The sequence below is a fragment of the Mauremys mutica genome, chromosome 18 (genome assembly GCF_020497125.1).
Source record: "Mauremys mutica isolate MM-2020 ecotype Southern chromosome 18, ASM2049712v1, whole genome shotgun sequence".
Classification (NCBI taxonomy): domain Eukaryota; kingdom Metazoa; phylum Chordata; order Testudines; family Geoemydidae; genus Mauremys; species Mauremys mutica.
In genome coordinates, this window is record NC_059089.1 from 15,674,550 (window position 1) to 15,702,474 (window position 27,925).

General features: G+C 44.1%; 1 protein-coding gene across 17 annotated transcripts in view; it reads left to right on the top strand.

Annotated features, from left to right (window-relative positions):
• LOC123352512 (collagen alpha-1(XXVII) chain B-like) overlaps positions 1 to 27,925 on the top strand; it is a 287,024-nt gene that overhangs the window by 89,211 nt on the left and 169,888 nt on the right. For all 17 annotated transcript variants that reach the window (XM_044992754.1, XM_044992742.1, XM_044992753.1 and 14 more), the window contains 4 exons: positions 5,601 to 5,654; positions 18,884 to 18,937; positions 25,606 to 25,659; positions 27,700 to 27,753. In XM_044992754.1, coding sequence (XP_044848689.1) covers positions 5,601 to 5,654; positions 18,884 to 18,937; positions 25,606 to 25,659; positions 27,700 to 27,753 — 216 coding nt within the window. The remainder of the gene's footprint in view (positions 1 to 5,600; positions 5,655 to 18,883; positions 18,938 to 25,605; positions 25,660 to 27,699; positions 27,754 to 27,925) is intronic.

Genomic DNA, 27,925 nt, shown 5'->3' on the forward strand with positions numbered 1-27,925 from the left:
TCCAAAGGTGGAGAATGAGACTTATAGAAAGGGTGAGTTTTATTTTGCATTATAGACTGCTATTCCCCTCAAGTGTTGTCATTTCCGTGATGGTGGGCTACAGACAGGGGGGTTGAATCTGTTACAGCCTTGGCTAACATAGCTGCATTTTTTTAGCTCAAGCAGTAGAGGCTCATGGTTTTAGATTTGATCCCTTTTGCCACTCACCAGCCCAAAGGTATGATGTTATGCTAGCAGTCAATATTGTTGCAAAATCAAATATGTTTCTGAATCTGTGTGACGAGTCCAGTTTTCTGCAACTACCATCTTCGGAATATCTCTGACCTTACTCCTTTTTGTTGCAAAATCTTGCCAATTGAATCAGAAAAAAAAAATCTTGGTAATATGGATAATCCTCAAAACCAATTGAATATTAAATGTCTTTTTCCAGTCCGACTTGTGACAGACGGCTACCCATGTTGACAACCTATGATATATTATAGAACATGCAGTATGTTTCAATGGCCTTAATTTATGAGTCATGTACAGAAAAGCCACATAGTCAGTATAATACACAGAATAAAGACTAAGATGGTTTTAGAATCATTCACATAATTGGCCCATAAATCAATATGAATTTAACCAGAAATGCACCCAAAGGGAGTCTGGTTGTAGGGCAGTAACTGTGAGCATGAAACAACAGCCCCGCTTGCTTAAAATGAAGTTGGTGCCAAAGAACAAGTTAAAAGAGCAATTGGGATCAAAGTGCTGGAAAGGCGGTAATGGGAAATGTATAAGGACAAGAAAGGGACAATGATGGAACGGTTCCTCACAGTCCTTCAGCATCCTGCCATGGTCGCAAGCATGTAATAAGCAAGTTTGCAAAATGATCCTCCAGATTGCTTTAGTGCAGTAGTGCCTCGGAGTCCCAGTCGTGGATGCTATACAAACACAGAATGAATATCTATTTTCAAGATATAGATGTATTACTAGAACATTTTTGTGAGTGGAATTTTTGGGCTTTTACTCTCTAAACTAGTTGAAAGCAGGAGGTGCCAAACTGGGTAGGAGGGAGAGTTCACCAAACTTTTTCAAACCTTCAGAATTGTTTTAGGCAGAGATTCAAATGGGTTCTAGTATACCTAGTTTGTCTATCCCTATATGAAAAATGCCTAGCAGGGGGAGATGTTCTTCTAGATGCTGAAGATGGATCTTTGGGACAAACGAATATATAAACTTTCTCCTTTTCCATCCTGTTGTATGATGGGTCATTAGTTCCAATGTTGCCCCTTCGCCCATCTCAGCCACTTCAAAGTTAGTGCTCTCTAGTGATACAGACTACTTTATTGAGTTTGTATCAGCACCACTGTAATTCAGAGCAGCATGTGCTTGAAAAAGGCCTCAAATACATGAAAAATGGTGATGGAAAAGAGGAAAAAGACAAAACACAGACTTACCGTCTGAAAGGGTAAAGCCACTCCTCAGAAAGCAGCACAAATATAATGGGTGGGAAAGCTTTGAAATGTATATATTTGTAGTTTATGTTTTAGATAGTTTCTATTGCTTCTCTGAGAAACAGGAGAAGAGCAGTATTGTTAAATTACATTTTTTATCTTCCTTTTCATCCCCAAAGTCCTTGTAGGGCTGTGCAAACTGTACAGAGACGATTTTGCTCCCCATTGAGATGCAGCCGCCTCTTGGGGAGACTGTAGCACTCCAGCAACACTGTACAGGAGGTTAGGACAGGAAGTGAAGAAGAATACTATCTCCAGTTGCAAGAGCTGAAGAGATCTAGGGAGATAGAATACAGCCCTTGGTGTCCTGGCAAAACTGTCAACGATGCCTCTAGATCAGGGGTAGCCAACCTGAGCCTGAGAAGGAGCCAGAATTTACCAATGTACATTGCCAAAGAGTCACAGTAATACGTCAGTAGCCCCCCATCAGCTCCCCACCACTCCTAGCACCTCCCACCCACCAGCAGCCCTGCCAATCAGTACCTCCCCGCCCCATACCTCCCGATCAGCCGTTTCGTGGTGTGCAGGAGGCTCGGGGGTGGGAGGAGAAGGAGTGAGGGCACAGCAGGCTTGGGGGATGGGCTGGGAAGGGGTGGAATGGGGGCATAGCCTGTGGCAGAGCCAGGGGTTGAGCAGTGAGCACCCCCCCGGCACATTGCAAAGTTGGCACCTGTAGCTCCAGCCTCGTAGTCAATGCCAATACAAAGAGCCGCATAGTAATTCTGAAGAGCTGCATGTGGCTCCAGAGCCACAGGTTGGCCATCCCTGCTCTAGATCTGTGGACACCTGATGACCCTAAAAAGTCAGGCTTATATATAGATCTCATTCAATGGGTAGCTCCTGCAGCAGCACAACACCCCCAGCCTGTATCACCATGCTGAGAAGTTGGTTCAATAGTGATTCAGAGGGAAGAGAGCCAGCTCCTGAATCCCCAACCCCAATTCCTGCAGCAGTTAGGTATTCTTTGAAGGCTTCCCATCCCAGGATAAGCTCAGCCTTGCTCAGCTATGAGATCTGAAGGGCTCCTAGAAGATGGTTGTATGACTGCAGACAAAAGAGGCAGAGTGTGTGTGTGAGGGGGGGTAATGAGATGGGAGAGGCAGATGGACAAGTCAGCTGGGAAAAGCGGCAGGATGGAATGTTGAGGTTTCAGATGTTCTCAAGGTCTGGGTATCTGCAACTTCAATCAACCTGGTCAAATTCTCTGCAACTTGAAATTCAGGAGGCTAGAAATAAAACTCTCTCTTCTCAATCTTGGAATCTCAATTTTGCTCCTGAATGTTTCCCAGAAGCAGCACAGAATACGTCCTATAATCACCTGGTGAAAACAGTTGTCGTTCATGCTACTGTAGGAAATTATGAGAAGGGTTAAATTTTCTTGAGGCCACCTTCAGTTGTTTCTCAAAACTATCTAGGCTTATTAGGTGAGCTCAGCTGTCTGGCAGGAGAAGAGAGCATCTGCGTCACCTACTCCAGGCTCCTTAGGGATTCAAATTGGATTGTATAGAAAGAGATAGATACTGGTATAACTTGGAACAGATTGGACATGGATCAGTGGAATGATGGGACATACCTGTTAGGTGGAGGAGGAAAAGAAGTAACACAAGGCCCTGTATCCTATGTAGCATATTGGACCTAAATTATGCAGTAGAGATCCCAGAATATGGAGCACTGTTTACCCTACTCTGACCACCATTCCCTAACACTGAAATTAGTACAGTATCTTGTGGATTTTTTATGTTCAGTTTATTTTAAATTCCCCCCAGATTTTGGAGAGTGTGGTATTGAAAAGGTGTAACTGGGTTGCAGTAATTATTAGAGGGAATCAGGGCTTTTGGTACCAAAGACTGTGTCTGGGGAAGATGGTTTTGGTTTTTGGTACTCAGGATGCAGTTAGAATTTTTGGAGAAGGCCTGCATTTCCTTCCTCCCTCCCTCCCTCTTTTGGGACAGAGGTGGAGATGACGTTAAATGATGGGAGGGGTGTTTGAATTCTTTGTTTCAACTGGATGTTGCTACGGGGGTTGGTGGGATAGGGGAAATGATCTCCCTCCATATGCATCACTATTATTCCAAGCAACAATGGATGAGATGTTTCTGCTGAAATGATCAGGAGTGGATACTGACATTTTAAATTGTCGACATTATACTTCAGAGTCGACATTCCGAGCTGGATGGGAGCAGTTCACAGAAATAATAGTTTCAGGATGTCTGCAGACTCAGTTAGATATCACTGCATCAATTATATTTCATTCATCTTTTGATAATTGTCTTCCCAGCTACAAGGGTTGGGGAACTTTTTAACAAAAGCTTGGATTCCGGAGCAGTTATTCAGCAGACTGATTCAAACAAAAAGCCTACAATTATGTGTTTGTGCAGCTGCATAATCACATTATATGTGGTGTTCGGAGTTAACACAATGGCAGGTTAAACTGATACGTGTGTATAGCTTAACATAAGGATCGGTTGTATCAGTGGGGGCTGCTTATATAAGGAACACCAATACTGTATTAGCGAGTGATGGGCATCTCTCAGATCAAATAATCATCCAATAATTCAGACTAGGAATCAGGCTGGAAATCTCAAGAACAAGGGAATAGCAAGCAATTGACATTTGAGGGTGCACTAGAACTTTCACTGTGATGAGACATTATCCCTATCAAGCTGCAGGATTTTACACCTTTAGACCATGCATTCTTTTGATATCTTCATCACTGTCTGGTTCCACCTGAGCCAGCCACACTGCAGAAAGAGAGATGCTAATGCATTCAGTGCCAGTTCACATTAGTAGCTTGGAGGGACTGGGGAGAGGAAGGGGATTACCTATATATATTTTAACCTCTGCAAATTTTTGCATTTGTTTGGACCAAGGTTCAGTTTTATCCTGAGATCTGTGTTAGGGATCTTGAACATTTAACTCTTCCTTTGGTGCTGCAGTCTGCACAGACTCTGAGTCACCTGTGTTGTTTCACAAGTGGCAGAGTCAGTTTTGTGATGTTCTTAACTTGTGAGAGCAGAGCACCACGTTAGTCTGCAAAAAAAATTGTTTGGGGAAGGAAGGATGTGTAGGGAGCAGGAACCGAATGGAGTACAGCGTGCACCTGCTCGGCAGCAGATCTGATCACTTCCCACTCGTAGTTCTACTTTTGGTAAAAGGTCTTTGGACTCCGGAGCAGTTGGAAAGTTCAGGCTGGGTTCCAAAGATTCTTTAGCCTTCTGCTCTTTCTCTCTCCCTGCCCCCCACTGAGGAACAAAACCCATCATTCGTAACAAGCTACTTTAATATAAATCCCCAGTGAGACACTTTTTAGCTAACAATTATTAATGTCAGTGCTGTAAAAAGGGTTGCAAGAGTGATTAGGAGTTGCAGCTCTCTCTGGAAATTTGGATTCTCCAGTCCATTGAGAATAAATTTAAAGAAGGATTTTACAGGTTTACTTCAGCATCTTAAACCTCATTATGTTCCCCTAAACTGTTACAGACCAGCATGCAGCAGGGAGCCTATAACTCTGTTCTATTGTAACCCAGCATCCAAAAATCCCCGCTGCTTTGACATGACTAAATTTACCTCTTCGATATTGCAGCACCATGTCCAGAAACTTCCACCATTGACACCAATTTTATTACTTTTGCCATATAATATAATATCTAGGAGAGTACAGAGCTGTGGTGTGATTCTCTCTTTAATATCACAGCTCCTCTAGGAGCATATACTACAGAGATGACTGTTTCCTTAGCTTTTGTATAATATAACACACTACGTGCCTGCTTCTTTCAACATTGAGATGCAATTTGTGTTACCTCTGTTGCAGTGCAGAATCCAGGAAACTGAAACACAGCTGTGATTAGAGAAATAAAGACTACAGCAGCAAGATGAAAATGCTTTGTCTCTGCTCTATGAAATACATAGTTCTGTGACTGGTGTGCATAGTTTTTATTCCTTTACAACAATAGCATAAGTTGCATGAAAACTCTGGGCTTTGTGCCATAACTGGTCTTTCTTCCTCACTCCTGCTCCAAACAGTTAGATTCTGGCTCTTCCAGAACTGTTGTCATGAGCACGGTCTTCTATATAACTGTAAATAATATTTCTTTACCTCTTTTCTAGGGCCCCCCAGGTCTACCAGGCTTACCAGGCCCACCTGGCAAGAGAGGCCCACGGGTAAGTGGTTTTTGTGTCTACCCCTGCACCTTATTGCTGGCATCTTGTCTTTCTGTGCTGCTATTCTCCATGCCAACACATGGTTCTACCGTAGTGATTGAGCTAGTGATCACTTTGAGCACAGCTGTTGAGGTCTGGCACAGTTTAGAGCAAAGATTGGCTTCCCTCCTTTCCCCCTCCCCTATCCAAGATTTTCAGCAGGCCAAACTTCTCCTGCCATGGTCTGGGGAAGGAGCAGCCTGACCTGAGGTTTGGCATTAGGCTATTGGTGGGACTGTTGCTCTCTGTCCTTATCTTCCCACGTTCTCTTTAGTGTCCAACCTTTTATTGTTACAAAACACACACAGACATTTGATTTGACCATGCTTCTTCTCCAGCCTTTATCTATCAGGTCTCCAGACCTACTTCCTCTCACCTCTGAATTTTGCCCTTGGACACAATGCTATCTGCATGGCTCCTATAATAAAATTCATTTTAATTGATTTCCACTCAGCTTAGCTGTGGCGGACCCAGAGAAAGGACCTCTCTGACCTGCTTCTTGTCTGTTTCAGAATCTAGGACAAAATCTCTAACCTAGTCTTCTGTGTATTTTCACTTCTACCCCATATCTGCTAAATTCAAATACAAACATGACTAAGAGTCACAAGAGCCATCCTGGGGAAATGCCTCATCCCCTGAAACACCTGGGTTTTTTTGAATCCTGTAGTCAGCTAAGTTACACAAAACTTTTAGCATTAACTCAGCTGCAGCAGCAGCTATTGCAGTACGAAGCAACTCTATACCTGTGTTTTTAACAATAGGCGGTGATTCTTGTGGTAACACAATCTTGTCTCAAAGCACAGATCTGAGTGTGGATCCTGAACTCACATTCTTGCATGCTGAGTTGGGGGGATTGGCGCCCTTGGCCTCTAGGGTGGGAGCGGGAGGAAGGATCATTTAATATCATGATCAAGTCACCTCTTTCAGTTGACCCTTGAGCTGCCAGAGTTCCCACTGGTGCCAGAGGGAACTTTAGCTGGAAAGATCAGTCAGCCCCACATGAGGCCTTTGAAAGATGGCTTTGAGGGCAGAAAACAGGGGAGTGCCAGGAGGCGCTTGCGTTGCAGTCCAGTGAGATGCATGGTAAATAGGCGTGGTTAAGTGTACCCCATTTCTGTACTAGTAAAAGGGAATGGCCTGTTTTTTTCCCCCAAAGAAGCTGAGTGCCCACAGCGCCCCAAAAACCACTTCTCCAAAGAAGTGAGCTATAGCCCACAAAAGCTCATGCTGAAATAAATGTGTTAGTCTCTAAGGTGCCACAAGTCCTCCTGCTCCTTTTGCGGATACAGACTAACACGGCTGCTACTTTGAAACCTGTCACTTTTCCTCTGTGGCACAGATAGCGTTAAACACACATGCGTGGAGCCCCAGGGCCCAAGTAGTTTGTTAGCTAGTTATGGGTGCAGGTAGTGCCTTATGAGCGTGTGAATGTCATTCAGTGATTCATACAAGAAGAAGAAGTATTCTGTGCTGGTACGTGCGAAGACATGCAGTTCAGAGGAAGGCAGCATATCTAGTGCTTAGAGCAGACTCCTGCATTCTAACTGGGATTCTGCCACTGACTCATATGACCTAAGGGAAGTCATTTAACCCCATTTGTAACAGAGGAGTCACACAGGGATGTAATACTGCATTCACTTAACTAACAGGAGGGGTGAGGATTAGCTAACTAATGTCTGCTCTTCCACTGCAAATTTTTCATTCCAGGAGCTCTTACGCACTTCTGTAATGGGCCCTGATTCTCATTTAGTCTGTCAGTGTAAAGAGACTTTAAAGTGTAATTTACACTCACTTTAACGCCCCCTTATGCAGCCAGGATGATGCAAAGGGGCCTTAGTGTCAGGGGCGGCTCTAGACATTTTGCCGCCCCAAGCACGGAGGGTCCGCTGGTCCCGCAGGACCAACAGACCCTCCGCAGGCAAGCCGCCGAAGGCACCCTGCCTGCCGCCCTCCCAGCGACCGGCAGAGCGCCCCCCGTGGCATGCCGCCCCAGGCACGCGCTTGGAGCGCTGGTGCCTGGAGCCGCCCCTGCTTAGTGTAAAGGAGGATCGGGCCTGATATTTTCAATACAGGTTATTTACTTACCTCACTGTTCTGCACTTTTGCAGCATGGGTACTGAGAGATCCAAGCATTTAGCTATTGTTTTGTACTGTTGTCTTCATGGTCCTGGGTAATGTTTTGCACAGATACAGCTGATGTTTTGTGCAGAGACCTGTGCGGTGCAACCCATGTCATATGCAGGCACAGCTACTATTTTTTTCACTCTTGCAAACAGAATGAACCAGCTCCATATTTTACATAATCCTTTATTGACAAACACATTAGCACAGACCATGCTTAAATACCGGCACGGGGTTCTCCTAGAAGTCTGCAGTTGCTGGAAAATTGCCAGTTAAGGCTGAAAGTCTCTGCTCTCCCCGGCTCATAATCCTTACCGCAGGTCTCCAGCTGAGCTTAGTGAGCACAATGGGATGTCTACGCTTGGAGCTGCGAGTGCGATTTCCAGCTCAAGGAGACATAATCGTGCTAGCTCTCGTGGGGCTAGCGTAATAAAAACAGAACACAGCTGCAGGGGCATGAGCGGCAGGGGAGGCTACCCACTTGGGTGGCTAGCCCCTCCCACCGCTCGCGCTGGCCATGGCCTGCGTTCTATTTTTAGCGTGCTAGCTTGATGAGAGCTAGTGCAAGTAAATTTCCTGGAGCTGGGAATCGCAATCCCAGCTTGAAGTGTAGACGTACCCTTTATGGTATGTAAGCTTAACCCAGGTTCCAGAGGCTCCAGCTTTCCTGTGCACATATATCCAAATTCCCCCAGCTTAACAAAACTGAGCTTTGACATTTCAGTAGCAGTAAAAGGGAAAAAAAGTGTTTCAGTGTCCTCCCATCCATGGCACAGCCTGCTTCAGCAGGGAAGCCCCTGACAGTCACATGGAACTTCTTCAGTTAAATCCCCGCCAGGGGGTTCTCATCAACTCAGGATGGAAATCCCAGCTAGGAAGTAATCAGGTGCAGCTGAGCCTAGTTTAGCTCAGCTCTTTGGAAACCGAGCCGAATTTCAGGGGAGAGAAAGGGGTTGCTGTATAAATGCCTGGCCTGGGAGCACTAGAGACAGAACTGCCCTGCGTGTATTGTTGTTTTGTCTTCATTAATGGTTCTGGGATTTAAGGATTTGCACTGGAGGAAGGGAATGTGGCCAGACAGTAGGATGGCCTTAGGGGGGTTCTTGTTTTTGGTTGCAAAAGAACCCTGAAAAAATAAACAATCAACCCCAGAGAGATTTTTTCCCCCTTTTTGCTTAACCTGGACCTCCTGTGAAATTCCTCTGCAGCTGCACAGACCTTGTCCCTGCTGCAATAAGATTCATACTGGATCAGCCCATTGGTCCATCAAGTGAGGTATCCTGCCTCTAGCAGAAAGGCTAGCCCCTAACATTTCAGCGGAAGGAAGAACAATGCATGTAACTAGCTTTGCAATGCTGTACGTTTTGAGAGTAGGAAGGATTTCGTCCTCTCCTCTGCAGTTTATGGCCTGATGAGGCATGGTGCTCTCATCTTAGCTTGGATAACTTCAGTGTTGTTAATGCTTATACAATTAGCCACCTCCTCAGAAACCTGCCACAGCCTTTGACTCTGACCACTTGCAGCAGTGAATTCCACAGGGTGACGATGTCCTATTGATACAGCACAGTATTTCCACTTCTTTATATAAGTCTGTGGGCCGACCCCCATGTTCTCTGATTATTGGACAGTGTAAAAATAACTCTGAGTGGCTTTCTCTTTTCTAGGGTTGGTGGCCCACTGTTGGTTTGTGGAGAGCTGGCTGGTCACATGATGCTGGCTCCTTATGTCCAGTGCTCCTGAGCAAAACAAACTATAACAGTTGAAGCATAGTATTGCCAGTGTATAACTGTATCCACACTGGGGCTCTTGCCAGCATAGCTGTCGGTCTCAAATTGCACCCCGACCAATGTAGCTATGCCAGTGAAAGTTTGTAGGGTAGACCTGGATACTGACTTAATTGTGATAGACATAGCTGAAGTTTGTGCTGGCACTACATACAGGGTTTTGTGCTGGTATTTCAGTTAGGGGCATGTGAGGTTTTTTTATTTTTTATTTTTTTTATATTGAAATACTTATATTGGTACAATCCCTAGCCTGGATGCAGTTATGTTGGTATAAGGATACCTTATATAGGAATAGCTGTACCAGCATAAAGCATCTTTGTACTGACATAACTGCATCCATGCTAGGGAAGTTCTGCCACTTTAACTATGCTGCTATAAAGTGGTACCACATTTGTGTGCAGACAGCTCGATTGCACTGAAGAATGTGAGGTCTGCAGGGAGTTAAAAGGTGCTGTAAACCACAGCAATAATGCTTACGTGGAAGTTTCCGAATGTTAACTAAACCTTACAGCCACACTCTGGAGTAGCACAGGAAGCCTGCACATGTGGAAAACAGTGGGAAGTTTGCTATTGGATTCACTTCCAAGGAAGCAGAAACAGGCTTAGGGTAAAATGTTCAGAAGTACTTAAGTGACTTAGGAGCTTAAATCCATTGAAAGTCAATTTTGTCATTTTACAGGTGGGCAAACTGATTTGCCCAGGGTCTCATAGCCAGCCAGTGGCAGAGCTGGGAATAAGACCCAAAGGTCTTTAATGCCAACTCTCTGCACTAATTTTAAGCTCTCAATAGATAGGAGAAATTCCATTGTGCAAGGAGGTAAAATGTAGCTATTGCACTCACTGATTCTTACCTCCATCATGCCATGAGCCTCAGAGCTTTGGAAGATTCCAAGCTCCTGCTGTAGCATTTCCTTGCTATGTTTTGTCTTTGGTTGCAAAAAAAAAAAAATCCTCTTCTTTTTCAAAAAACGGGGGCTTTTTTCCCAAGATGATAAAATTTCAGTCTGCTGTAAAGATTGTCCCAATCTCCTCATTCCACTAGGAAGGTTTTCCAGCTTCTAAGTAGAAGTGTTTAAAGAAACAGTTTGTTTGGCCTCATTTCAAATATTTAGCTCGTTTTTCAGCAAGCCAAAGGTCAGAGTGGAATCTGGAGGTCAGGAGCAGAAAAGCTGCTTTACATTGTGAAGCCCCCAAGTCTAATGAGTTTTCAATGAGTAGCCGTCCCTTTTGGCTGAAGCTCTTTAGCATTTTGCGTGAGTTTTTTAATGTGTGTGTGGGGGGGGGGAATTGCACACAGTTACACTTTTGTTAATTTGTGCAGACTGTGACCCAATACAAATAAAAGAGTTTCTGTGAGAGGGTTCCCATCTCTGCCCATGTTGCAGAGATGACCTGGCTGGCACTGGAGTTCACAAGTAGATGGCTTTCACATGAGTGGCATTCCATCCAGATTACAAGCCCAGCCACGTTTGGGAACCCCCCTACCCCACCCCACCCCATTTTCAGAACACATTGAGGGATTGTGTTCAATGCCTGGTTTCCATGCTGCTGGTCCTCTGGTGACTGCTGATGATTAAACCAGTGTCCCATGATAAAACTTTCCATGGAATTTCTGGTGCCGAGACTGGAAGACTTCAGATGTAAGTCGACTTGTTGCTGGGTTTTATTGTTTAAGCAGTGCCGAGAGTGAGCCAAGAGTGTGTGTGTGAATAATATGGGGCTGGTAGAATTTCAGCTCCTAACTTGCTGGACTCAGCGTTGTCCCGTCCAATGCAAAGAAAAGACAGAAGATGATGATGATTACATATAGTCATAATACGTATGAGTATATACCGACCCTTTTAGCTGAAGGGGAAAGAAGCAGAGTTTAATCTAGAAGAGCATGAATAGAGGGTAGCAGCTAGCTCCAGCCCTGCTCATCTATGGCAAGGTGGCTACATCTGGGAGTTACTGATTAGGGTTGATGGTCCAGAAGGGGAGGGTAATGAAAGCTGGATTAGGCTGAGTAAGACAGGAGTAGTTAGCTGAAAGGCAGATTGGACTGACACTGTCTTTGTGCGGTGCGTGTTGGTAGAGGGATGGATGTCTCTGAGACTTGGTTTGATGAGAAGAAGCTGCCTTTCAACATGTCATATAACAGGCGGTTAACTCGGATGGGAGCATCAAATGTTGCCGTTGCTTAGTGCCAATAGTCTGATGTGGTCCCTTTGCTGAGGAGCTATCCTAAATATACCTTTGGTGAAGTTCCTTCTGTGCGTGGTGAGTTCAGGTGGGAGTAGTTAAAACTGATCTTACCGGAGTGGCTAAGGGTCGGTGAGGATGAGATTGTGCAGCTGAGAAGGGGCTTTGATTTGCTTTGGCATTTTATACGTTCTTTGTGCCTTCAGTGTGAGAAATAGGGACAAGACTGAGAGCACTATAGGCTGGGGAGGCTGCTGGTTTTCCTATGATCCATTATTATTTATTTGTATCATGGTAGCACCTAGGAGCCCCTGTCATAGACTAGCACCCCACTGTGCTAGGTGCTGTACAAACAAAGAACAAAAGGACAGCCCTTGCTCAGAAGAGATTACAACCTAAGTATCTATGTTCCTGAGTTCTGGTCGAGGGACAAGTTTTAGGGGTTAAAGGGTACTTCATTCCCCATATCCATTTAATCATAGGGCACTTTTTTGTGATTGCCTATAAGCATGTGGCTTGTGGTGGTGGAGAGATGGGCATCTGCACAGCAAAGACTCGACTGAGACAAGCAGATTGCATAGGCAGCCCCACAGCTATTAGATGACAATGACTTGTTCATTACTAGCCTTACATTCACCTCCATGTCCTAAAGGTGAAAGATGTCTTGGTTTATTACCAAACACCCTGTGATTTGGAATGTTTGCTAGGCAGGAGTTGTTTATACTTGGGCTGGCTGATTCTACAGCATTGGAGTGTCACCACCTTTTGTGATCACTTATTATAGCTGAAAGAGAAGCGTCGTGAGCTGAATTGTAGCTGTTGGGATCAGTGTAAATGAAGGGGTAGTTGCATCTGCCATTGGCTACAGGAGATAATAGAATGGCTTCATGAACATCTGAGACACACAATATTCTATTTAGGATTGATTGGGTTGCAGAGAGGTTGTTAGCGCCGTTAGTGGTTTGATTGGGGTACACGTCACTGGGACATGTGCTATGCATAAGGGCACTTGTTTCTGAGATGGATGAATTGAAATTGGATGTGGTGGTTTCTTTTTTCATTTTTGCTGTGTGCTGGGGTGGGTTGTTTATTAAATTTAGTTGCCTATGGGCAGATTTGATGAAAGGCGAGAGGTGGTTGATGGTGAGACAGTATGAAAGAGGAGTGAGAAGTTGCCTGTGGGATTGGAGAGGAACAATAAGCTAGGTGAGGAATAAATGTACCCGGGGGCTGGCAGAACACAGAGACCATATACATATAGCATCTTCGCACTGATCTGGGCATATGTATGTGAGCTTGGAGGGTGGAATTTAAAGTTCCACCAATTACTTCCATTGCCATTATAGACTGGTGCGTAGCTTAAATCTTAGGGCCTGCCTGTTCAGATTTTCACTGCTCAAAGCTCCTCAGGCAGATGCTGTCCTGTACGTTCTGTTACTCTGCCCATGGATAGCTGTACCACCCTGAATCTTCCTCCTCTGCCAAGAATGTGGGTGTAAACGTAGATTAAAGGGCTAGCCATGTTGGAACATATCAAAATCAGTTATTTTTTACCATTTTAGGACTATTGCCAGACTACGCCCTTGTCTCTCCATACCTGAGCTAGACATTTTAAATGGGACATTCATAACCTTTGGGCTTGATCACTGCCGTGCCCTGGTTACTGGGTTGGACTTCCCACTACACCAGCAGCACATTGCCTTCCACTTAGTCAGACTGGGATGCTTTGGAGATTTCGAGTGAGATGGATGTCTCCTGTTTTGCTCTTGCTAACCCCATGTTCTGTTCATCTCCCTATGTCTCTGATCCTGCTCCCACTGAAGTTAATGCTAAAACTCTTATTGAATTCAATAGTATAGGAACAACCCCTTAAATTAGGGATCTGGGTGTTTATCTTATTGCATAGCTTATCTCTGGGTGTTGAGAATTCTGATCTTGCAGGCCTTTGCTTGGACTGAAGGCTGGTCCCCTTTTCAGGCTGGCTTTTGGTTAATGTTTCCTACAGTTGTGCTGGAAAAGTCGTCGTGTGAACTGTGTTAGGTACATTTTTTGTTAGCCATAAGTTTCTGATTGAAGTTTAACCATAGATAGGGCTATAGATTTGTTATAGCATTTTTTAAATAAAAAATCACACAGCAGTCATGGTGAATTCTGTAACAGTCACGGATTTAGTGACTGCTCCATGATTTTTGTTAAAAAAATACCCTGAAAGATATGGGGGCACTGACCATCTGTAGCAGCACCTTCCGCCCTGGCATCACACCTCTAATCTTGGTCTGAGTGGGGAGGGGAGCTGGGCCCAGATTAGGGTGACCAGATGTCCCTATTTTATAGGGACAGTCCCGATTTTTGGGTCTTTTTCTTATATAGGCTTCTATTACCCCTCACCCGCGTCCTGATTTTTCACCCTTGCTGTCTCGTCACCCTAGCCCAGACCCATGAGACAGCAGCCGCTGCTTCCGGGTGAGTCACAGACACCAAAAATGTCACAGACGAGCAGGAAAATCACGCTATCTGTAATTCTTTTCCCACCGTGACAAACCTGCCGCTGTAGCGATAGATTCCGCGTTTCCAGTTGGAAGCTGTGTCAGTGTCAATCAGCATTGGCTGGTCCCAGCTGGAGGTTGTGCTGCTGCCTATGGCTTTCTTGTTGAGAATTCTGTCTTGTATTATGATGGATAACAAGTCGCATGAATATGCCCCAAAAGGAGACCAAGCTGTAAAATGGGATTTGAGCTGGGATGTTTGACTCTGAACTTGCGTAACAGCTGAACTACCCTCGCTTTATAAATCTGGCTTGCTGCTTTAGAGCTTGCTCTGGACTGCTTGCATTAACTGCTGATGTCTGAGACATTTTAGGATCTTGACTTTATAGAGATGTTGCTGCTCTAAGCTCTGTCATTAAAACTAATCCCTCTATAATTAGGACAATTTTTTCTTTGCACAGTTATGTGGCTCTAAATATTTCCTTGATCCCAAAGACCCTAGGGAAATGCTTTAATCAGAGACAGCGAGGAAAAATGGTCCAATGATTACGGCACTAGCAGGGGACTTGGGAAAAAATGTGTTCAATCCCTGCTCTGCCAGACTTCTCATTCTATGAAACATGATGATGTACATAAGCACACCCATACTGGGTCAGACCAATGGTCCATCTAGCCCAGTATCCTGTCTTCCGTCAGTTCCCTCTGCCAGATGCTTCAGAGGAAACTAACAGAACAGGGCAGTTATTAAGTGATCCATCCCCTGTCATCCAGTCCCAGCTTCTGGCTGTCAGAGGCTTAGGGACACCCAGAGCGTGAGGTTGCAACCCTGACCATCTTGGCTAATAGCCATTAATGGCCCTATCCTCCATGAACTTATCTAATTCTTTTTTTGAACTCAGTTATACTTTTGGCTTTCATAACATCCCCTGGTAATGAGTTCTGCAGATTGACTGTGCATCATGTGAAGAAGTACTTCCTTATGCTTGTTTTAAACCTGCTGCCTAGTAATTTCATCAGATGACCTCTGGTTCTTGTGTTGTATGAAGAGGTAACTAACACTTCTCCATTAACTCTCTCCACACCATTCATGATTTTACAGATTTCTGTCATATCCCCCTTAGTTGTCTCTTTTTCCAAGCTGAACAGTTCCAGTCTTTTTAATCTTTCTCCATATGAAAACTGTTCCATACCCCTGAGCAACAAAAATGCTTTTCTCTATACTTTTTCCAATTCTAATATAGCTTTTTTGAGATGGGGACCAGAACTGCACGTGGTATTCCAGGAGCCAGCATACCATGGATTTATATAGCAGCACTATGATATTTTATGTCTTACTATCTAACCCTTTCCTAATGGTTCCTAATATTCTATTAACTTTTTTTAACTGCCGCAGCATATTGAGGGGATGTTTTCAGAGAACTATCCACAGTGACTCCAAGATCTCTGCCTTCAGTGGTACAGCTAATTTAAACCCCATCAGTTTTATGTATAGTTGGGATTATGTTTTTCAATGTGCATTACTTTGCATTTATCACCATTGAATTTCACCTGCCATTTTGTTGCCCAGTCACCCAGTTTTGTGAGATCTCTTGGCAGTCTCCTTGGTACTTAACTATCTTGAGTCATTTTGTATCATCTGCAAACTTTGCCACCTCACTGTTTACCCCTTTTTCCAGATCATTTATGAAATTATTGATCAGCACTGGTCCCAGTACAGATCCTTTGGGGACCCTGCTTCTTACCTCTCTCCATTCTGAAAACTGACCATTTATTCCTATCTATTGTTTCCTGTCTTTTAACCAGTTACTGATCCAGGAGGGGACCTTCCCCTTTATCCCATCACTCCTTACTTTGCTGAAGAGCCTTTGGTGAGGGACCTTGTCAAAGACTTTCTGAAAGTCCAAGTACCCTATATCCACTGGATTACTCCTTTCCAAGTCTTTGTTGACCCCCTCAAAAAGTTCTAATAGATTGGTGAGGCATGACTTCCCTTTACAAAAGCTGTTTTGACTCTTCTCCAACAAATCTGTTGGCTCAACAAATGCTCGTGCTACAAGATGTAATAAAAAAAACCACTATTTTTATTACACTAAATAAACATTAAGGCTGTGTCTTTCAAAGGCGATTAAAGGCACTGAATTCCTTTGTTAGTTGGACACTAATTCCATTTGTCTCCTTTGGAAATCACAGCCTGGGAGATTTGGACCCAAACGTGCAGAAGTGATGACACCAAATATTACAGTCTCTCTCAGAGCTGAGAAAGCAGCCAAATAACTTTCTCTTTATCCACCAATCTATGCTCCTCCTTTAAATCAAGAGTAAATGAAAGTACTCCTACTGGTGGCATAAAGGTTGTGCATGTTGGCAAAATATGAATCTTCAGAATTAACTTTTCAAATTCCTACACCTCCCAGGAACATGTTCTGGGATTTAGCAGCATTATTACCTCTGCCTGAAAAGTTAGCAGATTTCATCTGCTCTGTACAAAGCCTGGGATAATTTATTCTTAGCTTCTTATTCCAGATAGTGCCTTAAATAATCTTTGGAAAACATGTTGAGTTCTTTTAATAAATGATTTAAAAGGAGATATTGCTGTATATCATCTATTGTAGGTATTTTACAGTGCCAGTTGCCCTTAGTATCTAGGCAGAGAAAATTGCTGTAGCTTTTTGAGTGAGGGACACAGACTATATTTTTAATCATTTATGTATCTATTTTTGAAACGAAAGAATCATTAAAATGCCACTGGGGAAAACTGAAGCTCATTTTAAACAAGGACTTTACTATATACCAGTCATAGTATGGATTTGCATTCCAGTCTCACCAAAGCCTCTAAAAAGGCAAATTTTCAAGCACTTTCCAGGGGACATGCCCTGAAGGTTAAACATGTTGTTAAACCATTAAAATTTCATTCTAGCAAGTACCTCGGTTTCCCCTTATTTCAGCTCTCAGAAATGTGCCTGCTGCTTATTCTAAAATGCCAAGTAAATCACTCTAAATGTATATAGTCTTCTTGATACCCCAAATCTCTGCTCCTTCTGGGGCTTTTGCTACTATTTTGATTCCTGTTGAGGATGCAGCTATGCCCACAAAGCACACTTTATACTGTTGTAGTAAAGCCACCTCCCATGAATGAAACAAGCTAATCTGGTAAAAGCACAGCTTTGCTGGAACAGCTGTGTCTATGCTAGGGACTTCTGCCAGCACAGCTCTGTTGGTCAGAATCACACCCCTGACTGACATGGGTTATGTCTCTATTACAGACTTCTGCCAGCATAGCTAAGTTTTATGCCAGGTTTCAGAGTAGCAGCCGTGTTAGTCTGTATCCGCAAAAAAAAAACAGGAGTACTTGTGGCACCTTAAAGACTAACAAATTTATTTTAGCATGAGCTTTCGTGAGCTAAAGCTCACTTCTTCGGATGCATAGAATGGAACACACAGACAGGAGATATTTATACATACAGAGAACATGAAAAGGTGGAAGTATGCATACCAACAGGCAGAGTCTAATCAATTGAGATGAGCTATCGTTAGCAGGAGGAAAAAAAACTTTTTGAAGTGATAATTAAGATGGCCCATAGAAGGTGTGAGGAGAACTTAACATAGGGAAATAGATTCAATTGGTGTAATGACCCAACCATTCCCAGTCTTTATTTAGACCACAGTTAATGGTATCTAGTTTGCATATTAATTCAAGTTCAGCAGTCTGCACATCTACCAACGTGATATATGCCATCATGTGCCAGCAATGCCCCTCTGCCATGTACATTGGCCAAACCGGACAGTCTCTACGCAAAAGAATAAATGGACACAAATCTGACATCAGGAATCATAACATTCAAAAACCAGTGGGAGAACACTTCAACCTTCCTAACCACTCAGTGACAGACTTGAAGGTGGCAATTTTGCAACAAAAAAACTTCAAAAACAGACTCCAAAGAGAGACTGCTGAACTTGAATTAATATGCAAACTAGACTGAGCATTCCTCAGTCTGGTTACAGTAGTATTTGCTATACAAGAACAATCTGCTAACACAGAGTCAACCCCATCCAGCCACAGTGCCATTATCTCCTTGTTATTGCTGGCTAATTAAGAGGGCCACCTAATTAGTGTTCTGCTTAAGCCACCTCCCTCCTGGAAGGAGCAAACTGCAGCTATAAGGAAGAGTGACTGAAATGCTCACACCAGCTCTGTCCCTCCTGCTGCCAGGAATGGCTTTTGTTAATTACAGATGTTTTGGGGATGGTGGCCTGGTCTACACTTAAAAGTATAGTTATGTTGGTTAGGAGTGTGCAAAACTCTGACCAACATTGCTTGCTGGCAAAAGCCCCCATGTAGATGTAGTGTTATTGCGCCCCCGCCCCCCAAGGTCCTTTTTTCAATGTAGCTTATTTTGTTTGGGGACCTGGATCACCTCTAGGAGGGTTTGCAGGTACAGCAAAACCTGTGTAGTATAAAGTAGGCCAGTGTCATTCCTGGGGATTGGACTGAGCCTGGATCTGAGCTTCCTCAAAGTTCAGGGGCACTTGGAGCTGGGGTTTTGGCTCCATCCATATTGAATAACATTGATTTGTATAGATTTATTATGCCTCTCTGTTTTGTTTTGTTTTGTTTTAGGGTCCTCCTGGTCCCCATGGAAACCCTGGCCGCCCTGGTCTACCTGGCCCTAAAGTAAGTATTTGCCAATGTGAGAAGCTTTTGCCTTCTAGCTCCAGAGGAGACCCCAGTAAGGAGAGAGAGAGCATATAAGGCTACTCGACCCCCCCCCCCATGGGAATAATTGTAAGGGCTCTTTCACCACCTCCCATACACACCACACTGCAAGGTCCTTTCCCTACACCCGGTGAAACTCCCTGCAGCATTGCAAGGCATGCTCTCCCCACCCTCATAATTCACATGGGGCTCCCAACAGCACCACAGATTTCTTCACCCTCCACAAGATCAGACTTCCATCCTGTAAGGACCCCGCTGTTGCTCAGCTTCTTTGGGCTTCTCCTCTGGACTCTTGAGCACTCTGAGGCAGCTGTGTGATTGTGCAACCTCAGTCCAGACCACCCAGACAGCAGAATTGGCGAAGTCTTTGTTTGTCTGTCTCCTCCCTCCCCTGAAATCCCTTCCATCTCTCCTCTTCCCCTCCAAAATTCCACCCAGACTCTTCTTCCTTTGCCTGATGCCCCCTTTAATACCATACAAAGATCCACTTCAGAGTCCTGGCCAAGATGCTGGGAACAGCCAACAAAGAGGTTGTCCCCAGAGAATCCATCCCAGGTTTGACCCTGAGCACAATACATGCTAGGACAGAACTCGGCGGGGGTGTGGGTCACTATCCTGTCAGTGACTGTGCATTTACGTCCAACACAGCTGAAAGTGTCAAATCTTAGTGCTTTGATTAAAGGAGGTCCTAGTAACCTGGGACATATCATCCTACCTGGCCCCTAAAGTCCCACAGTACATCACCTCTTCTGTGTATTCCAAGTTTCCCTAGTTGCTTCCTTTTGGAAGTCCTGTGCCTCCCTCCCCACCCCAGCCCCGCCAAGTTCTATGCTCCTTCCTCTACTGATTGCCCCCAAAAGCCTTTTACTTCTGCCCCTCTCCTTTTTCTTTCCTCGCCTCCCATACAAAAGTTCCACTGCTGACACTGCAGTTCAGTAATACCCCAAGTGCTGTACTGTCAGAGGTGCTATCAAAGAGTTGGGCAGTCAGAAGCCAGGCCTCGTCTGGCTGGCTAGAATACATTGTTAAAGATGCAGATGAAAAGAACAGGGACTAATTCCAGTGTGGTTGGCCAACATTCCCTCTTTCAGAAACTTCCATTCTAATATCCAGCTCGATCCATTATATAAACACGTTCTCTAGAAAATGTAAAGGTCCTAAATTTGGATTCTGTCTGAGGCCTGACCTAATCAGAACTAGCTTTAGAGCTACTGTTGGCCCAAGTGAGACCAGAAGTTAGTGTCCTATATAGGACTGGAGAAAGGAATGCAGGAGGAGGGAATCAGTGAAAATCTCTCTAAGTGCTAACAAAATGAAAACATTTAGGATTTCACATCAAATTGAAGAGAAGGTGCAAATAAGAGTAGATTCTTTTCATTAGCACATCAGTAGGAAGAGATGTTACAATTGCTATTGATGTTGTGGGGGAAAGAGTCTAGCAACCTGGCATTTCTGCCTCTGCATACTTAAAAAGCAGGCACCAGAGATGTGCTGGTGCACAGCAGCTGTTTTGTATTTAAAAGTGTAGTTATATGGTCTGAAAAGTGAGGTTATAAAATGTCTACATCTTGGTGTTCTGGATTTATTCCCTTGCCTTGTACATGGCACAAAATCATCACTGGGTACTAACAATTCTATAGTCCCAGCCTTCTTCTCTCCAGCTGTCTTGACCCTGCCATGTGATTTTATATCTATATATTTTTATACTTTTCTTCTCTTTTCCATACACCATTCTGAAGAGGTGGACTTGAGGCATTAAATATTTGATGGGAAGACAAATGGACCAATGCAGATCGTAGATGCAGTCTAGTTACAGTGCTTTTCCCTAGTAAGGTGCAGTCAAGTTACACAGAATAGTGGGACACAGTTGACAACTTGAAGAAAACAATGCTCCCTTCCCCACCCAACCCATAAGAAAAACTCCTCATTGCCAAGGCAAGCTACACTTCACAGTATGCTTTGATGATCAACACATCTTGGGGTTTATTGGGTGACTGTGGGGAAGCAGTCCTGGAACCGAGCCCCACGTGCACTGAAACACCCTACATTCAGCTCTGTCAGATTCAAATCTTTGGACCTGATAGCTCAAGAGTCCCTTGATGAGTTCTCTTGATCACCATTCTCTGATAGCTGAAGAGTCCCAACTGCCCTCCTTGCTTGTAGGTGCACTAGGAAAGAGGTGGTTTCAAAGCAAGCCAGGACCCAAACTGTAGTGCAAAGTTAACATCATGAATTGCATCCAGAAGGAAGTTGGGAGTCCAATACGGTCTATGCAGCAGGGGTGATAAATGTTTCATGTGTATGACTCTGGTAGGTACATGGGCCTCCAGCTAGTGCAGAATGTAGAGTTTCTGAGCAGCCTGGTTAATCATATCTGTCTAACTTCTTGTCAGTGGCTTGAAAAGGTCCCAGTCAGGGGCGGCTCTAGGCACCAGCAAAACAAGCTGGTGCCTAGGGCGGCAAAATCTAGGGGGCGTCCTCTGCTGCCGGGGGGGGGGCGGCAGGCTGGGCCGGCGGACCTGCCGCAGTCATGCCTGCGGGAGGTCCACCGGAGCCCCGGGATGAGCGGACCTGCCGCAGGCATGACTGCGGAGGGGGCGCTCGTCCTGCGGCTCGCTCAAGCGGAGCCGCCGGACCCGCGAGCTGTCCGCAGCCGCGGGAGGTCCAGCCGAGCCACGCGGGACCAGCGGTCCCTCTGCAGTCATGTCCGCGGGAGGTCCGCTGCTCCCGCGGCTCCGGGGCGCCTCCCGCGCATGACTGCTTGGGGCGGCCAAAAAGCTAGAGCCGCCCCTGGTCCCAGTAAAGGAAAAGAGAGGGCCTCTAGGCTAATAACCATCAGCTGTGGTTCATCACGATGGTTTCCAAGGCAGAGGGAGAGCTCAGTGTCCCTTAGAAATGTGAAAACCATAGCTAAGTCTTGGGCTGAGAATGAATCTACATCGGGCCAGAGAATCAGCTGAGCAGTGACATAGTTATGCTGGAACTGAGGGTGCTGCTGGTCCCTCGGGTTGAAGTGGTTTCCATCATATAAAGGGTTTACAGTTTGGTTCATGGCTCTCAGCACCCCCACTGTACAAATTGTTCCAGCACCCCTGAGCAGTGACCTTTGCAAGTTTTTGCAAAACACTATACAGACTGGGTAGCTCTATCTCTTCAGGTGCCACCTCTTGGCATGCATGTATGGAGTGCTGTGGTTTTCTCTTTCCTTCCTGCCTCACTTCATTTGGCTGGTATTTAAAGCCCAACTTCTCAGACTCGGGAAGAAGGAGAGCAGAATAGACTTTGCACCCATCTCTCACTTTCGTAATGAATCCACATTGCATTAATCTTGACAGGTGGGCTTCCACATCTGGGACCTGACTTTTTATCTAGAGGTGCTGAGTGTCTACAGCTACAGCTGAACTTAGTGGGCACTGCAGGTGCTCAGTATCTCTGAAAATCCATCCCCTGACAGGCAGGCTAAGTAGTGTTGGCCTCAGTTTTTCCTGTTGAGGCACTCAGGCAGCTAGTGGCGGTCTTCCCTAGATAGCACTTTATTATAATAATAATAGCTTGGAAAAAACAAGCAATCCAACAATGGAGACCAAACTTTCCCAGGCAGATACAGCTTGGAAAATATGACTAGAACAAATCACTGTCACTGAGGAAGAGAACCAGGAGCATACTTGTTATCAGCTGAATTAACAGGGCACTGATAAGGCCAGGCGCTCAATTGCACATTAGGGATTTCATGATCAATTTTATTTGACCAAGGGGTGGGTGTGTCTGTGTGTTTATACCATAGTATAAAATCTCTTGTAAGTTTATGCTGCATTTTAGAGCTGTCCTGTTACATTGTCAAACAAAAGTGATTTTTTTTTAAATGTACCCCATGTTAAGAATTCCACCTTGTTCCTGTCATTATGGCTAATCTTAGTAGGCATATGTACTTTAAAAGTTCTTTTAAATAGTACCATATATATTTTTGAGCCAAATTCCCTGCTATTGTAAATGGACACAGCTTCACTGGAGTTCACCCATTTGTACGCCCAGAGAATTTAAACTGTCAGTTTTTCTCAACTATCTGTAATACTATAACTGTTTAAATGAACCTCTTGCCACTTTGCATTTCTTTTGTTGTCTTTGGCAACAGCGGGTGACTTCATGTCTAGTTAGCGAAGATGATGATAATCTCTCAATTTGACATGGACTTCTGTTGAACTAAAGACCATGCATGTTGACTTGCTAATGACTTGATGTAGATCTGCTGATGTCCTAACAGCAATGGGGAAGGGTTGGGGGAAGGGTTTCTCCATCAGCCGAAGCATGTTTTGTAAAGCTGTGTAAAAGCTGTTCCTGGAATGGGGATTGTCTCTCTCATCTGGAGGCCTTTTGGGCTGAAATGTTAGTGGCTCTTCTGAATAAATCTTCCATTCTATAATGATACAGAGCGGACAAATTTCCTTTGGGAATGCGGTTTGGCTCTAGAAACACTGATGTTTAAAACACTGTAGTTGTCTGTTTTCCGGGCTGGAGAATTTTAATTTCACAGCTCCTAATTTTTTACAGATTGGGAAAAACCGTTTTTCACGTTAAAAGGGAAAACAATATGGCCTGTTAGTTAGAGCAGGGAACTGAGCATCAGGACTCCAGGGTTCTATTCCTGGCTCTACCACTGTCTTGCACTGTGATTTTGGGGTAAGTCAAACTCTCTGTGGCTCAGTTTACCCACCTATATAATGGATCCAATAGTGCTGACATCACAAGCATGGTGTGAGGCAGTGTCTTGGTACAGTGCTTTGAGATCCTCCAGTGAAAGGTGCTGTAGAAGTTCAATTATTACTGCAGACCCTCGCTAGAATGCATGTCTGTATAGTGTGATTTCGCTTATAGCGCAGGACTGCGCATAGACCCTGAATTTAATTAATTACATTGGGATCCATGGTAATGCGGTCCCTGCATTAACGCAGGACCGCACATGGATCCAAAACCCTGCGTTTACACTACTCTAAGTGATCAAGCTAAGTAGATGTGCTTGGGAAGGGAACATAAAGTACAGACATCTGCCTGCAGGAAAAAATGCTGCTTTTGCAGAATAAAAATTGCTCCACAGTCCATGAGGACACTTACAGCGACCATATTAATCTGCTCCCAACAATAGCAGGTCCCATAAGCAGCTTGGAGGCCTGCAAAGGAGGATGCCACAGAAGGGAACTGCAGGGATGATAACAGCTGCATGCAAAGTGAGATTATCTGCATGACTTAATTTACTGTTTGGCAAACCCAGAAGTCTTCATTCAGAATTTGTACAGATACATCTGCATCAAATCAGCAGTGCTCTTTACAGTCTACATCCAAGAAATCTCTCTGACCAAACCTGTCGGCTTGTGGGGGACAGAGGGAAAGTGAGATTTACGCTGTGTGGAAGTTTGGAAGTAAGTGTCAACATAAGTACATCACAGTGAGGCTGGAGGAATAGCTGCTCATCTAGCTATAACCGGACCGTTATGCTGTTGATGAGAAACACTGGTTAAAAATACTTCTTTACAACTTTCATAAAAGGACCTCAAAGCACTTGGCAAACATTAATTGACCCTCACAACTGTCCCATGCAAGTAGATAACTGATGCCCATTTTACAGATGTTCATACAGAGGTTGTGACTGACTTAAGATCACAAAAAGGAAGAAACTATAGAGGCATAGCACTGAGACTTCTGAGTGTTAGGTACCAGTAGAGATACTAGACAGATCTAAGGCTCTGCGTGTGCTGAAGCCTACCTGTGACATGCCAGAAGAATCTAGTATGTTCCAGCCTTCTGCCCTCACATGCTCCCAACTAATTCTCTGTGTCCTATGTCCCATTTGGCCAGGCCCCACCTGCTAAGAATTTGGGTTGGGTTTTCCAAAGGAACCTATTGGAATTAAGTGTCCAAATCCTTCTGAAATTCTAGTTGGGACCTCGGCACCCAACTCCCTTTGGCTCCTCTGAAAAGCCCGATCCTAAATCCTGATTTCTCTGCAGAAGCAAGAAACGTGCAACTTGAGTCTCAGCTGTAGGAATGGAAAATTAAGAAATACCACCACTTAAGATACAATGTGCCTCATTCATCTGCCAGCTTAGAAACCCTACTATTGCTCTTGAGTCTTGCCGCTGCTAGCTCCTAATTAGTATACTTTTCCCTCTGGTTTCATCTGTCCCCTGCAGTTAAATCTGGAAACAGCATCTACAGTAAGTTGCTGACCCATACTACTTAGCAGTAGCAATGGGCTTGGAGTGTTGTTTTGTGATGGTAATTTATAGGGGAAAACTGGGGGTGGGGAGAGTGGGAAATCACAGCTATGCAGTAAACATGAGAAGTCTTGGCATTGCTTTCTTCCAAATATTTCTCTAGTTATTTTAATGCCACCAAAAATAGTTAAAAACCTTTAGTGCTATAGCAGCAACGAACAATTTGAAAAACCAACCCTAGCCCATGCCCCAGTAAAGTGGAACCGGATAAGAAAACTTTCACAGGTGTGGGAGGAGGGGATGAGAGGAGGCACAGTAAAATAGTTTTAGAATTCAAAGGCTACGTTCAAACAAGACCTAATGTATAAAATTTAGGTTCTCTTCAAATATTGTCATGAGTTTAATTCTTTGTTTCAGGGCCAAAAAGGTGATTCTGGGCTCTCACCTGGAAAAGCTCGTAATGGAGAGAAGGTAAGCATCATTTTTATTATTTATTAGACAGAGATTGGGGCCTTGTTGTTCTAGTGGCTGGCTATATACCTAGCAAGAGACTCCCTGTTCCAAAGAGTTTACAATCTAAGCAGAAAAAGCCTCAGAGGTTCTCACTTTACAGATGGAAGGGACTAAAGAATTGAGAGATTGTGTCTGCACTTCAGCTAGAGGTGTGATTGCACTTGTGTAGGCATACCCATATTCGCTTTAATCTGGCTACCATGGCTAACAATAGTAGGGAAGACACAGCTGTGCTGGTTTCAGCACAGGCTGTAAAAGTGTACCTGGAACCCTGGGTGTGTATCCATATTCCCAGCCCATGCTGGGGTCTGTGATTTGCTCAAGATCACAGAGGGATTCTGCAGCAGAGCTGGGAACTCATCTTGGATCTTTTGATCCAGTGGCTTAATTGCAAGACCCGTCTAGCTGTCTGGGGTGAGGGGGAGAGATTTATCTTGATCATCATACTCAAAGTAGGTTGCATATACGCTGACCCTGGTGTGTGAGAATGGATTTCCCCACCCCCAATGAAGTCTAATCAAATCAGTGCAAACCATGCAAGACCAAAATGTACAGTCTAATTTTGGGGTTTAGCCTTTGTTAAGGATCAAGGAGTTCTATTGCTAGACCTTTTCAATAAATTAAGATCTGGGTTTTGCCGTTTTGTTTGTCTGGTAATAGGGGTTCACATAAATGTTGAAATTAACAGAGGAACAATCAGAGTTCCCTAATGTGTGTATTGATTTTGTTCTTTTATTAGTGCCAGCACACTTCCTCCTTCATAACTCACGTCCAATACAAATAAACTCCCCCTCCCACACACACATTATGAGACTTTTCCTATTCATATACAGTTAATGGAAAGCATCGGCCATGAAGGGACTATTAATCTGAAGCCAGGTGCCTTTGGGCCATAAATTAAGACACCCAAAACCGGTAAAGATGATGAAGTTAGAGAACACTGAAATTATTCTTTCAACTCACCAGCATGAGGTGCCCTTGACATTTTTTGAGCTGCTTCAGAATAGGTATGACATGGAAAGCATCTGCCAGAAAGACGTGTAACAGTTTTCTCACGAAGTATGGCTAGTGTAAGCATGAGTAAGGCCCAGAGTACACTTAGCCCATGTTAACAAGGCTTTGTTCCTGATAGTATTTATAGAAATTCAGAGCTTTCAGCAAGAGTTTGGAGTAATGCCTAATTCTTCAGCTATTTAGGCCAAACTCATGTTAAATAAAGACTGAAATAATCAGTCACAGTCGATGCTGAAGTCCTAAGAGTTCGTTGAGTCTAGTCAGAGAAAGCCAAACTGTACTGTAAGTAAGGAACCGGATGTGGTATGTAAATAACTTGCACCAAAGGGTCCATTCTTAAGATGTTTCTAATACACCAGTCGGGGTTGAATTCAATCCTTTCCCAGGAGTACAGGCAACCAGCAAATCTCTCCTTCTAAGCAGCCAGGAAAAGATCATTCAACATTGTGTATACAAGGAAAATAATTTTATTCTCAGAGCTATCTGAGACTGAGTTGGAGCAATAGGCTGAGCCACTTTAGTAGTAGTAGGGTAGTTCATGAACCTGGCTTCTGGATTTGACAAATGGAAGCAGCCGATGCCTGTTGTTCATGTTGCATTTAAAAGACCGGATTCTGCTGTTTAAAATCCTGCCAAAATGCAATTGCAGTGTGCAGCTGAAGGAGATAATTGAAAAGAGGGCTCACATTCTGTTGGTGAAAAACTGGAGTCCCCACAGTAGCTGCAGCTAATGCACCAGTTTACTGTTTAGGTGAGCCAATTAATAGAGTGTGAATTTACAATGATCTTTTAATGGCACTTTTCTTACTTCTAGAAATTCTTTTTTAGTGGATTTCTGAGGAATTAAGAGTACGAGTCACAGATTCCAGCAATTCAGCCCCCGTATCGTGGAATCTCTTCTATGACAAATAATTTCAGTAAGACCATACGGCAAGTGGGAATAAAAGCAGCTGAAAACTAATGAGGCATGCTTGTGTTTTGCAGGGAGACATGGGTTTACCTGGTTTGAGTGGGCTTCCTGGACCATCTGGTCGGAAGGTAAGCACACTTTCATTTCCAGTGAATTAAACCAATATTGTCAATAAATAACCATAAGTACCCTTCTCAAGCATCTTTCACTCTAAAATTTGAGTGCTTTCAGATATTTTAATTAAGCCTCAACACTCAGTGTGGGGGAAGCAAGTTGTTGTTCGTGTTTTACAAATGGGTA